Source organism: Mesoplodon bidens (assembly GCF_964165515.1).
Source record: "Mesoplodon bidens genome assembly, chromosome: 16".
NCBI classification, from domain to species: Eukaryota; Metazoa; Chordata; class Mammalia; order Artiodactyla; family Ziphiidae; genus Mesoplodon; species Mesoplodon bidens.
This window is the reverse complement of record NC_138173.1, coordinates 37,454,395-37,467,153: the sequence shown is the minus strand read 5'-3', so window position 1 is coordinate 37,467,153 and position 12,759 is coordinate 37,454,395. Positions and strand designations below refer to the sequence as shown.

Genomic DNA, 12,759 nt, shown 5'->3' with positions numbered 1-12,759 from the left:
GTATGAATTTCTAGAACAAGTAACACTATCTATGGTGATAGAAGTCAGAACAATAGTTTTGTGGGGAGGGATTAACTGGAAAGTGGCATGAGGGAATTTTCTGCTGGAGTAATGGAAAAGTTCTATATCTTGATTGGGTTGTGGTTACCAAATCTCAAACTACACATTTAAAATCTGTGCATTTTACTGAATGTAAATTATACCCTAGTTTTTTTTTTAAAGTACTATCTATCTAGAGGATCCTAAAGTTAAGTATAATCTACCCCCATAGAAAGCATCTAATGAATCTTACTATTAATCAAAAACCAACGCAGGTCATTCAGAAAGCAGATATGAAGCTTTAATTCACTGTGGGCATTTCTCTGACCATTCTCTATATTATATATGAACTTTTCACATTTCTTCACACAGTTACAAGACAGTTTTTTTTTCCCCAAGTACTGTGTACCATACCACGATTCCATTTAACTAGCTAAGGACGTATTATAAATACCATGAGCCACTGACTACATACAGAAGTTGATACATATGTTAGAAAGTATAAATTTTAAAAAGTTTAAGAAAGGCTAAACACCATGAAAGTTTACACATATTCTTTAATTCTAGATATCACATCACAGTGACAACCAATTGTAATAAAATCACAGCTTCTTTTAGATGATAATATTCATATTTCTAACATCCAATTATTTTCATTTCCATTATTTTCATTTCCACACTGTTAACTCCACACTGCATTTTCATTTCTATAGAGAGTAGACAGGCTTTTGGACTGCAGACCAAGTTTCTTGTGTAATAAGAATTACTATCTTGATCATGACCATGGGAAACCAAATTTATATATACTGTACTATACAGAGACAAGACTTTACTAAGTATAAGATAATGTGGAACTCTTTAGTGGTGGTGTTCAAGAGAAATTCAAATAGTAGCCTGAAAATGAGTTTTAACTGCTACTGCATTCTACATATATTTCATTAAGAGATGAAGTCTCTGTCAAAACATTTATAAATAAGTATATAGTACAATAGCTTTTCCCCCTCCAAAATACTGCCTGGGAGGAAAGTTTCAAGCTGACTCAAGGGGAAAAAAAAAAGGGAAAAAAAATAGACCTCAGAAAACAAACATTATATGGTCCTCCAAGCTGCAATCTTCCTGAGTCTATTTTCAATTGGAACAAATTTTGCAGCCAATTCTACCTTGCTTCAGTGTCCACAGTCCAGAGGGAGTCCTTGAATATCCAGTTCATATTCTACAGAAATCTGAAAGGACCTAAACACCCCTCAACTAATTACACAAGGGAAAACTGATCATGTTTTGTATTAAAATCTATGTGAAAATCAAACATAGTCATAGACATTCTTTTATCAGTGATGCTACAATAAGTGATGAAAATATATGCACAGCTGTACATGGATCACCATTAAACACAGGAACAAAATGCCATTTGATGCATATTAAATAAGCTCCCCAAAAGCCAATTTGAATATATGTATTTTCATTTACTTTGATACAGCATTGGAAGAGACTGCATATAATTATGGCGACTGCTGCAAACAATACTTGATGCTGCTAAGTGTTCCATTAAGCATCAGGCATGCACAATACTTACCTTTAAAAATTTCTCATGTATATATCTTAACATTCCTATTTATAAGCTACAATATGTTTAAAAGCATTTAGTAATTTTTAAACCAATTATTTTAATTGACCTACATCTAAGTGGGGAAAAACAAAAACTTCCTCCTCGTTTCAGCACCCAAAGGTAATATTAAACCTTACTCCCCAAAATTATATATTTAAATTTATTTTATATGTGTCATCCTTAAAAGTCCAAAAGTGATGAAAATTATTATCACTACTAAATTAGAAGTATGATTTCCCAGCAGCAGTCTACCCAGCACACACAGCATGCCACGCTTCGGGGGATTACATGATAAGAGTAACGTGCTGGTGGCTGCAGATGACAGTAATTGAACCTATCAGTCTCTTCTCTTCATTCTGGATCTTTTATTTCAAACTAAATAAAGCTTTTCATTAATATAAACTGAAAAAATTATTTTTCCTTTATTTAACATCAATAAGAGTAGATAAAACTAAACACCTTTATTGTCTTCAAGTGTGTGGCAAGATAGAAAATGTTTCAATCACATTAGGTAATCAGGGGAGGGGAAGGGGGTAGCATTTGTTTTTCCATTTAAGCAGGATTCCAGTCAAATAAGCACACACACTTACAAATTCAGATTACTTGGTTCTCGGCCCTTTATGGCTTAAAGCACTGGATTTGAAAACTACTTCAGATTAAAATAAAGTTATATGAATAATGCATAGGCTGTATATCTAGGAGATCATGCAATAAATAAATGTTCTCATGTACAGTGAAATCTTGGTGATGAAAGCGGTCTGCAGCTGTGTAATGTTTTTTCGTTTTACCAAGAGAATATGCCCAGCAAGTTCCTTGCTTTGGGCCTGTTCAAGATCCTGTTTGTAAGGTCATCCTGATTTTCTCAGATTGAAAAAAGAAGCCAATGTCATAAGACATCTGCAGTAAGGAACTGACGTGCCTCAAGAGCAAGTGCTGTGAGGTCCGAGCTAAGCAGAAGGAGACTCAGGATCCTGCCACCCGGATACAAAGTCAATGTGGACTACTTGGCTGACTAGAGTATCAAATGGGGAAATGCTTAGAATGACCCACTGGAAATGTTTACTGTATTAGTATCTTTTTAAAATCTATCTGCTCTTTAAATCTATTTCCTTCGAGAACTGCCAGGGTTAAGACCCACTCACTGTTCCTGGTGTTGATATGCCCCCACGACATGAGAATTGAACTGAACTACAATGATTGTAATGTCATCCCTGTACATCCTAGCAAGCTCTTCAGGAAGACTAAGCATTTTGGAGAGGCGCTCGTGATCGACAGCCCCAAACTCGTTGTTGCCCACAGCATGGCGAATTAGATGGGTTGCTGCATTCTGATCCTCAAATACTGATGACATCTTGGCTCTCCTTTCTGTTAAAAGGCCATGCATCTGTCCCAGAGTCACCTTATAGCCACCAACAGCTATTGGCTGTTGGTGATGCATGCCTGTTAGGTACTCGCCCACAATCCTAACCACATCCTGCCTATGCATTGTCTCCCACAATCCATCAGTCGCCAATACCAGAAATTTATCCTGTGGCCTTAATCGGTGGTAAGTTACTTCTGGCTCAGCAGTGAGATAAGGAGGTGTGTAATAATTAGGAGGGATAAACTTGGTATATTCGTTGTCATTCAGCTGGTCTGGGCCAGATTCTATCACTCTCTTTTGAAGGTCAATGCTCCATTTGAACTTTACGTCTCCAAAAGCCCTAAAAGGCATCAGTAAGCCAAGTAGCCGATCCTGTTTCACCACACTCTTGGCCTCATTCTTCGGGTGCTCCAATTTCAGGCGTTCCACTTCTCTTTCATTCTGAGCATTGTGGTCATTAGATAGAGTGACTGCCGACCAAGAGCCGTCCTCTTCCTGCACGCCCAGCATGGCTCTGCTATCACCAGTATTGGCCACATGAAGGTCAACACCATCCACATGGGCCACACAAGCTGTGGCCCCAGAAAATGCCACTCGAAGCACCAGGTAGTTGAGGAAAGAATTGGGATCACCGACTTGAGCCTCCAAGGAGATGTCATTATCAAGCCTCTTGAAAGCATTAACCAAAGCCTCCTTAACATCAATTTCAGTCGACTCCCCAGTGTTCAGGTCTATAAGCTCTTGCCAGTAAGTCCTCAAGCTGTTGAAATATAATTTGGACGCCTCCTTACTGAAGTAATCATTGGGATGCTTGTGCCACTGGAGAATGGGGAGCAGTGCTCGACCGCTCTCCACCGCATTTTCAATCTCTAGCAAAGTCTCATGGGGTAACAGAGAGACAGCAATATAATAAAAGAGTCTTTCACTGACCGCCTGGGAGCAAGCACAGCCTGCATGGCCGTCGAAAACCCCCAAAAGCATCCCTCTGGTCTGCAAGCAGGTTGCTGCACTTCTCCGGTCCTCAATGGGCGCATTCGCAGGCAGCTGATTGCTGTCAAATCCAAGGACAGAACTGACATTTTTGCCATCAAATTCTGGCACTTTGAAACTGTATTCATTAGCTTTCAGGATGCTGTTGACTTGTGGGGGTGTAAGGTAAAATTTCTGTGGTGTGGAAGCATATCTCCTTCCTTGGGTGTGCTGCCACCAGCTCTCCTTTGGCCTATAAAAGGTAGCATATGCCGGATGGGGTGTGTATCTCAGGCGACCCTGAGGAATGTAAGAGGGTGAGCAGCAGAGATGTCTGTGGTGGCAGTAACACGCAGTGCCATAGATTCTGCTCAGTTCACAATGACGGATCAGAGGGAAAAACAGTTGAGTTGGTGCTGGCATGGCATCAGAGAACAGCGGCAGGCTGGAACTTCTGACTGGGATTCCTAGACAGCAAAAGTTACATTCAGATTACTTAATCTATTTTTGCTTTCATAACAAATGTTTAGCAGGTGAATCCACAGGCTCCCTGTGCCTCCTAAGGCACTACATTTTACACACATATCATGTACTATTTCTACAGGATATACTCTGCTAAGCACACCTCCCAATCACTTATGGAGCCAGGATTGAAATGTCGTCGAGCTTTACTTTTCTCTCTTCCTTGTATTTCTCTGTGCAGCAGAAACTGTGCAGAATGTACAATAGATCTGGCTGCGGAGAGTGGAGGAGACGAAGGTTATATAACATGATGCAGTGGCAGTCTACCTGGCCAATCACCCTTCTCCCTGTCCTCAAAAAAGGCCGTGGATCTCCCAAATTGCACAGGGACTTCTCCCATTTATGAAGATCCTGTTTCTAGACCAGTGGTCAATTGTTAGCATTTGATACACATGGCTACTACCATAAAAGTGTTGAGATGCAGCCCTAACCTGTGTGTATTCATGAATTATTTGTAAGTTATATACATATGCTACTACATTAATATAATGTTCATTATAACCTGTACAAGAAAAATTTTACATAATGAATAAAAATAGAAGTTCCAAAATGCCCTCCCTGCATCCTAGTAGATGGTCTTGCAAACAATGTTTCTCCAGACCACTGTGCCAATGTGGCAAGTTTAGGGACGTAGGTCTGCCACCAATTCACCACATAATCCTGTAAAAGCTGGATCACCGCTTTGAGCCTTGCTTTCCTAAGCTGTACGTGAACACATCAGAGTAGATGCTATCTGAGCCCGCTTCTTGGACTCTGTGCCTTTATAAAAAGTGCGCATTGAAGTGAGGCTTTGATATCAAATGCAGGGTTCATTTACTTGTTGTTTAATTTTAGTGTATTCTTTGTGATAAAAAAACCCTAAGTATTCTAGCAGCTCTAAAACTTTGTTTGTAACGTAAATGGTCACAGTGCTGAAATTTAATTTACTTGCTACCGTTTTCCTCTGCTTATCAGCCATGAAAGAAAGCTACAGAAATATGATTTTCGTCTATAATGGATCCCAAGTAGAATTCACCCCTAGAAAAATATTTTCTCTTACATTTAAAAAAAAGGTTATCTATTTGCCCTTGGAAATTAATAAACAGTGAAATAGTAGTCTAATGGTCTAAGGTTTGGCTAAAAAAGGTAGAGCATTATAATCATGAATAAACCAAAATCATACCACATACTATGTGACACTGAAAACATTATGCTGGGCATTTATCTAGAAAATTTAATAAACATATATCATTAATTCAGATAATTTTTACAAGAAGAGAATCCCTCTTGTAACATATATTTCCCCTGAATTCTTGAGGTATTGCCTCAAAGTATTCATCTGGCCTATAAATAAACAGGCTTTATATTTTAAATAAGAAAACAAATGCAGTAAACAAAAAGGAATAAGGAATGTAAAACCATCTGAGTCTTAATATCAACTATTCCTTCCTAAGGTTGAACACATTAAGAAAAAATTTTAGATATCATAGAGAGTGTTAGAATATATTACATTATTTTCACGCACCCTCTTTTGAAACACAGTTAGAAAAAAGATAAGTGGAATGCGGGGAGGGGGGCAGAGAAAACACTGAATTTGCTTCTGTAATAAGTGCCATATAAGCCAGTCATATAGAACCCCTTTTGCATGTGATAGAAAGTACCGTTATTTTAACTACACTATTTAAGAAGGGATTTGTTTACAAAATTGAGGACAAGATTAGGCAATAGAAGGAAATGATTAGAATTTTGGAAATAAGATCAATAACTAAATAAGTATTCTGAAAGGCAGTCACGAAAAACAGAAATTCCAGAAGAACAGGAATCTATCAAGACTAACCACTTAACTAACAGCACTTCAAACTGAATACCTGAAAGTCATCCAAAGGTTAAGTGTACATGACTGAGCCAGGAGATGTGCTCAAACGTGGGGCCACATGACACTGGCTTCCAGATATGAATTATATCTCTTGCTAGGTTTGTATGCAGAAAGCACATTAACTTATTTCATGCTTTGTATAAAGATTTTTTGTTATTAAAAATGTAAATAGACACCAATCTTAATGAAAAGAAATTTTCTCTGTAACTTTATATACGTTTGCATTTATACTTACTTTAAAACTTAAGAATCTTAGAGGAAAAACGTGTATTTCTGCATGGAATGTAGCTTGAATCAAAGTACTGTGTGTGTGTGTGTGTGTGTGTGTGTGTGTGTGTTTGGAGGGGGGTTTGACAGATAGATGCATACCAGCATTTGGCTATATGATGTCTGATCAAGGAATAACAAGTCCAGGAAACCCACACTTTACTTAAATTCCTTTGCTTTGACAATCCTCCTGCTTTTGTAATTGACTGCAAAATGAACTACTGTGGCAAAAAGAACCGATTCATGCAGCAGATGCTTTGAATAATACGTAAATTCAAACAGCAAGCACTCTAACATACATTTTTCCTTCAGGCATAAATTCTCAACATTAAAAACAAAAAAGCAGAGAGTGAATTTTATTAACTGTATCTTTCAGTTACTCAGGGGCTTAGCATATGGACTGAGACTCCCAACATGCCTCCAAAAGTCAAATTCTTAGGGAAGTTACCTACTCTGTGATTAATGAACATTCTATCACCACCAATAGAAGTAACATACTCTCTCCATCAGACCAGTTACTACTAGAAGTCGAAGTACTTTCAAATGCTTTCATAAACCATTAAGTGAGCATTCAAAAAACTCTGTGAGTATCCTTCTGAATATCCTGTGATTCAACAACAAAACCCCATGAAATCAAAACTTCTGTCGACAAACTTACTAAATTAATGAAGTAGACGGCTCTTGATGAGGCAGGAAGAGCAGCAAGGTACAGTTGTGGTAAACTGAAGCACTGTCAAATTTTCCAGTTATTTCTGGCCACAATTTCACTTAAAAGGTCCTATCCCATGATACAGACTTAGCCACCTTATATGCAGCACCTTAGTCTCAGGCAGATTTTGCCAATTTTGCCAACGACTAATACGGAAAGATGAGCTGTAACCAGAAACAGGAAAGAGGTCCATCCATTCTTACTGATGTGCTCAACAGAGTTTGTGCCAAGAAATGATTCAACTTCATCAATAAACTCACAGAAGAAATTAGAGAATGCAATTACTGCACCGACTCCAGAGCTCTTTAGGTTTGCAAAGATTTTGGTGTAAACGAAAAAAAATGCTATACTAATCATTAAATGTGTCAGAACCCCAGTTTACGTAATTTGATTGCATTAAACACCCTGCATAAAGACTCTCTGCGATTTTTCAGCATTTTTGGGCAATGTCTAGCCATTTCACAGCTCCTGTTATCTCTACATGAATGAAGAAACCGGTTGCCTTCGGAAGACACGAAGCCCCAAGCCAGTACTTGTTTGATTAGTTTCCTTTGTCCCTACCTGAAAATTGCACTCCCTAAGGCATAAAAGCTATCCTGGTCCAGGATGCCTCTGTCCCCCTTTTTCTATCTATCTCACCTCTTAATTCCACGCCGACCCACCTAAAACCATCCACACACAAAATCAGTCATCATCCTTCCTGGGTACCCAACGCAGGTAGTTAAGTGAATACCTACCAATTCGTCTGGGCCCGGGACACACACACATTCTCCTGTCATCACAACACGGAGCCGACAACATCCACAACCCGCGCGGACAGCAGCAGCGACAGCAGCACCGGCCCATTGAAAGCAAGGCAGAGATGCTCATTAGAGGAGGCGGCGGCAGGGTAGGCGGGAGCGGAGGAGGGGCGAGGTCTCGCCCCAGCCCGGTGAATGGGGCTAGGAGGGGGGAAGAGGATGGAGGAGGAAGAAAGGGGTGGGGAGAAGAAGGAAACAAACAAACAAACAAACCCACCCCGCGGGAGAGGCAGAGCTACAGTGGAGGCGGCAGGGGCCCCAACGCCCGCGGAGACGCGACCCGGGACCGGCCCGTCCATCCAGCCCGGGAGCGGAGCCCACGGGCGCGCGGCATCCTCCGCCCGCCCACGCCGCACCGGCTTCAGTCCTGAAAACTGAGGGTCGGCCCGCGGCGGCTGCCGGTGGGATCACCCTGGACTCGGGGTGTGTAAAGGGGAACCCTCAGGCAGTAACGCCGCGCCACCTGCGCCGCACCTCCCAGGAGCCCACCCTCCCGCGGGTCCCCACGGCGCCCTCCGCGCTGACAGCGGGCGCGGCGGGCCCGCCCACCACCCCGAGCCTGCGGCTGCCCCCAGCGCCGCCACGCCCGCTGCGGCCCCGACGCCCTCACGCGCACCTGGCGCTCCGGGGCTAGTCCCTCCGCACGCCCGCGGTCGCCGCTCCCCACGAGTGCCAGTCGCCCCCTCACAACTTTGGGCTGGTGGAGGAGGATTCCGGCTCGGGGCCCGGAGTAGGGAATACGAACCGGGCACGGCAGAGGTGGAGCCGCTTCTTCTCAACGCCGCGGCGGCGGCACCTCCGGGCGGTCCTTCCACGCAGCCCGGCGCAACTCCCTGTAGCTCGGCCCCTTGCCCCAGCCCGGCCCACTCAGCGACCCTGCCCCGCAGGGCCGCCACCCTACCCCGCCCACACGTTCGGGCCGGAGCTCTTCCCGCCTTCCGATTGGCTGCGCAGTGGCGAGTGGGAGGAGAGGAGGAGAGCGGGCCGAGGCCCGGCGCGTGGGAGCGGAAGAGCGGCGCGCTCCCCGCCGGCTTTGTGACGTCATGGGGGTCAGACAATCCCTTCCATTCCGCGCGAGGTGCCCATTGGTTCCGCGGGCCCGCCTCACGTGACCGCGCCCGCGCCGGGTAGCCTGGGGGAGGGTGGGGCTGCGCGCGGTTACTGGGTTGGCGGCGGAACCGGCTGGAGGAAGCGTCTGGCCCGGACCAGCGTCCCCAAGCGAGCTGGGCCCCGGGACCGGCTTCTGCCTGCCGGGCAGGCTTCCGCGAATCCCTGGCACCTCGGCGGGGGGCTGGCCGAGCCTCCCCCGCGCCTTGCGGGTGGGCCGGGGCTTCGTAGGTTTAGGCTGTTGGGGGCGGCTCCCTGCCCAACGGGAAACTGCATTCGCTGCAGTCGCCCCTGCCTGGAATAACAAGGCGTGATAACCCGGGAGTATCTGTGGCCTCATTCATTTGATACTTTGCAGATTTTAGGAGTGCTGCCGTGGACGATGTTTTCTATCATTTTCTGGGCACCTCGCAGGGCCCAGGGAGAGGAAGGCGGTCTAAACAGCAGCAAGAGGAAGTTGTGATGAAGGAATTCTTTCCCCTGTAGAGTAGGTGTGTGCTCACGTTTTCTAAAGGGCTTTGAAATCAGTATTGACTTACTTGCCCTGAATGGTTACGAGGAAAAGGGTAGAATGCAGTCTGCATTTGTGACGAAGTGGGAAGAACCCTGGACTCTTGTGTCAGGACTTTCATCCAAGTCATTTCCGCTCCATAAGAGTCAGTTTCCCCTTCTGTGAGACGAGTTGGATTTGGGGTGGTATTGGCAGCCTTGGGTTAAAGGGAAGACACGTCAAGGGCTATTTCACTTGCTTCTGTCCACACGTAATCCCCTCTTTATGGGAAATGAGTCACTGATAGTGGCTTCTAAGAGCTTCCTCGGAGATGGTATCAGGTAGATCATTGCACTTAACCCACCTACTGTTAAACAGTTTACTTTGATTTATTAAGCATATCTGCTTACTAGCCAATAAAGTTCATAAAGTGATGTGGGCTGGATATAAAAACTGTCATGTTAACAGTATTGTGGAGTTTTGTTTTTATTAATTTGCATTATCTGATTTTTATGTAATAAAGGAAAATTTTTATAGACACAAAACAGTGCCAGGAACTGGTTCTTTATAACTCCTACGTCTTTCCAACTGCCTCCTCTATTCTCTAAATAAATTAGAGGGCCTTTTTGCCCAGCCCCAGGCTGCCCATGGAACTCTTGTGGCTATATTTATGTGGCCTTCATCCCATTTTACGTGGGTCTTGCCTCACTTCACCCCTCCTTTCTACTTCTCAAATGAGCGTCCCATAATTTTGTAAATATTTTTCATTGTCCTTTATTCTGTTGAGTATCTGATTTATGTATCTGGTTTTCTGTGGTCTCATAGAGGCAGTATAGGGTGGTATAGCAAAGTGAGTAAGAGCACAGCTGGAGATAGACTGCCTGAGTTCCAGTCCCAGCTCTGCAGCTTACTGTGTGGCCTTGGGCAACCTCTTCCTGGCTCAGTTCTTTCATAAGTAAGATAGGAATAAAAATAGTAAGATTTGAAAACTTTTTAACCTCACAGGGTTGTATTGAGTTGATACATATCATGCTAAGTAAGTACAAGCAAGTAGTAAGGGCTATATAAGTATCAGCTATTATTAACATTATAGACATGTCCAGATGAGTGTGTTTGTTTTAATTAAGGACTCCTAGCAAGTAGGAAACCCAGACCCTCAAGTGGAATATGTTCTACAGCTAGATACTAAGAAGTCATAAGATTGGAGATTCTTAGAACCTTAGGAAGTCAGGTTAAAATAATTTATTTACATGAGGAATGTCACTGCCTCTTAGCCCCTACGTTGCAGACATGGAGACCAGGTAATTGAAGGTAAGTGGATTTTTATTTTGACAATTTCTTCCTGAGGACTCAGAAATGAAGTTTACATTAGGCTTGCCTGTTGTCTATAAACTTTTTCCTAGTGATAGTGAAAATAGAGTCATGAGACTCCAGAATATATACATCCATATCAGTGACCTTCAGATCATCTTGGTAGCATATCTCATTATTCCACACCAACATTGCCATTATTCAGAGCACTTTTAAAATTACCTTTTCAAATTGTTTTTGGATCTGCACAGGAAACTGCAACTTAGTTTACTATAACTAACACCTTGGTTTTCATACCAGAATAGTATTGATTCCCTCCTGCTAATAGTCTTAGTTCTCAATGACCTATTTCTGATAATAACACGCACTCTCAAAAAATTGGTATTCACCACCAGTAAATATAGTCAAAAGAATTTGTCTGAAGGCAATGCCAAGGTATTTCTGGAGTCAGAATAACAGCTCCCCAAAGTAATGGCTTTGAAATAAACTCATTTAGAGGTGTAAGTTTTGTTCTCTAGCTACAAAGTTGTATGATTCAGTGATAAGTATGTTCTAAATAAAATCACAGTCCTTCTGCAGAGGAACCAACTGCTTGTACCACTGGGGGAGATTCTTTAGTATCTCAGCCTTGTCTTTCCTCCGGCCTGGCTTTCTTCCTGTCTCTAGATGGAGCTCCATTTGGCCACCCAGTAAATAGGCTTGCTTCAGAAGTGCTGTTTGTTATCACATGGCCATCTGGCCAAGGCCAGGGAAGGTCTTTGGGTTTGCTGCTCTGACCCCACGGACTGTTTTAGTCACCAGAACACCTGTTGACCCTGTGACATTGGAAGGTAGATAAAAGTAGCACCGAACAACCCAGGATTGTTGTAAGGGCAGGCAAGGAGAAAGGAAGGGGCTTCTAAAATAGTATGGTACAAAGAAAGCACTGCACAAAAGTACCTGTTTTGTTTGCACAATGCTTTTTGTGATACCAAAAATGAAAGACAGTTCCTGAATTAGACCATTAACATGTAGTCATTTTCTTGCCCTAGAATAAAGCTGGAGACGAGCAAGTGCTCCGCCAGATTGGCCTGGTGTTCTTGTGGGTGGCTGATAAAAACCCTTGGGGGTATTGGAGGTTAGCTGTGACAACATGGAGATGGTCCAGTGGTGCCAGCCAGGAAGCTTAAAATAGACCTGCAAGTGGGTCTGAGATGCTGTCAGCCTGATGCCTGATGAGCTACCATGGCCTTTGCCAAAATCAATGATTAGAGGGAAGAGAGACTGCTGGACACTCATCTTTAGCTCCTCCAGGTCTTGGATAGGAAATCAACAAGTACTTACCAAGTATATAAGCAATAGGTACCTGTTTTATTACCATCCTGAGGTTGAGAACTGCTTCTTTGAAATTAAATTATTTGGAGTTATGCACTGAGATCAACAAATCATTTGTAAGAAAGAAACAGATCATGTACTGTGGCCCATTTCTTGTGGGCCAGAGGCTGTTATAGGTGCATTCAGTTTTGTCTTATTTAATATTTTAAATAAATATTAAATAAGACAATTCTCATCATGTTTGAGGAAAAAATACATATATCATCGTTCTCTTGCAGAATTAGGGACAAAAATCTCCTGGGAAGAAGGAAGTTTCTGTGCATTAATTTAACGTGACAAAGAATACGAAAAGTGGGTATCTAGAGTTGCTTTATTTCAGAAATCCCTGCTTATGACAGTGTCTTTAA

General features: G+C 42.8%; 1 protein-coding gene across 5 annotated transcripts; it reads right to left on the bottom strand.

Moving 5' to 3' along the window:
• Positions 1-318: 318 nt before the first annotated feature.
• Positions 319-9,796, bottom strand: PDP1 (pyruvate dehydrogenase phosphatase catalytic subunit 1). Of its 5 annotated transcripts, XM_081258298.1 has the most exons (3): positions 8,876-8,938; positions 8,068-8,102; positions 319-4,444 (listed from the first exon to the last, which is right to left on the bottom strand). In XM_081258298.1, the coding sequence occupies exons 2-3, from the start codon at positions 8,096-8,098 to the stop codon at positions 2,784-2,786; spliced, it is 1,692 nt and encodes a 563-aa protein (XP_081114424.1). In that variant the 5' UTR covers positions 8,099-8,102; positions 8,876-8,938; the 3' UTR covers positions 319-2,783. The 5 variants fall into 5 exon arrangements, with proteins under 5 accessions (XP_081114424.1, XP_081114426.1, XP_081114428.1 ...); XM_081258300.1 differs by lacking the exons at positions 8,068-8,102; positions 8,876-8,938 and adding an exon at positions 9,777-9,796; XM_081258302.1 differs by lacking the exon at positions 8,068-8,102 and having other exon boundaries at positions 8,876-8,964.
• Between the last annotated feature and the right edge of the window lie 2,963 nt (positions 9,797-12,759).

Excerpts from the sequence above, each read along its gene's own strand:
- PDP1 (XM_081258298.1), bottom strand. The coding sequence starts at position 8,098 with ATGTGTGTGTGTCCCGGGCCCAGACGAATTG. Across the intron at positions 4,445-8,067 it reads TCCCGGGCCCAGACGAATTG|GAATCCCAGTCAGAAGTTCC; the intron begins GTAGGTATTCAC and ends TTTGCTGTCTAG.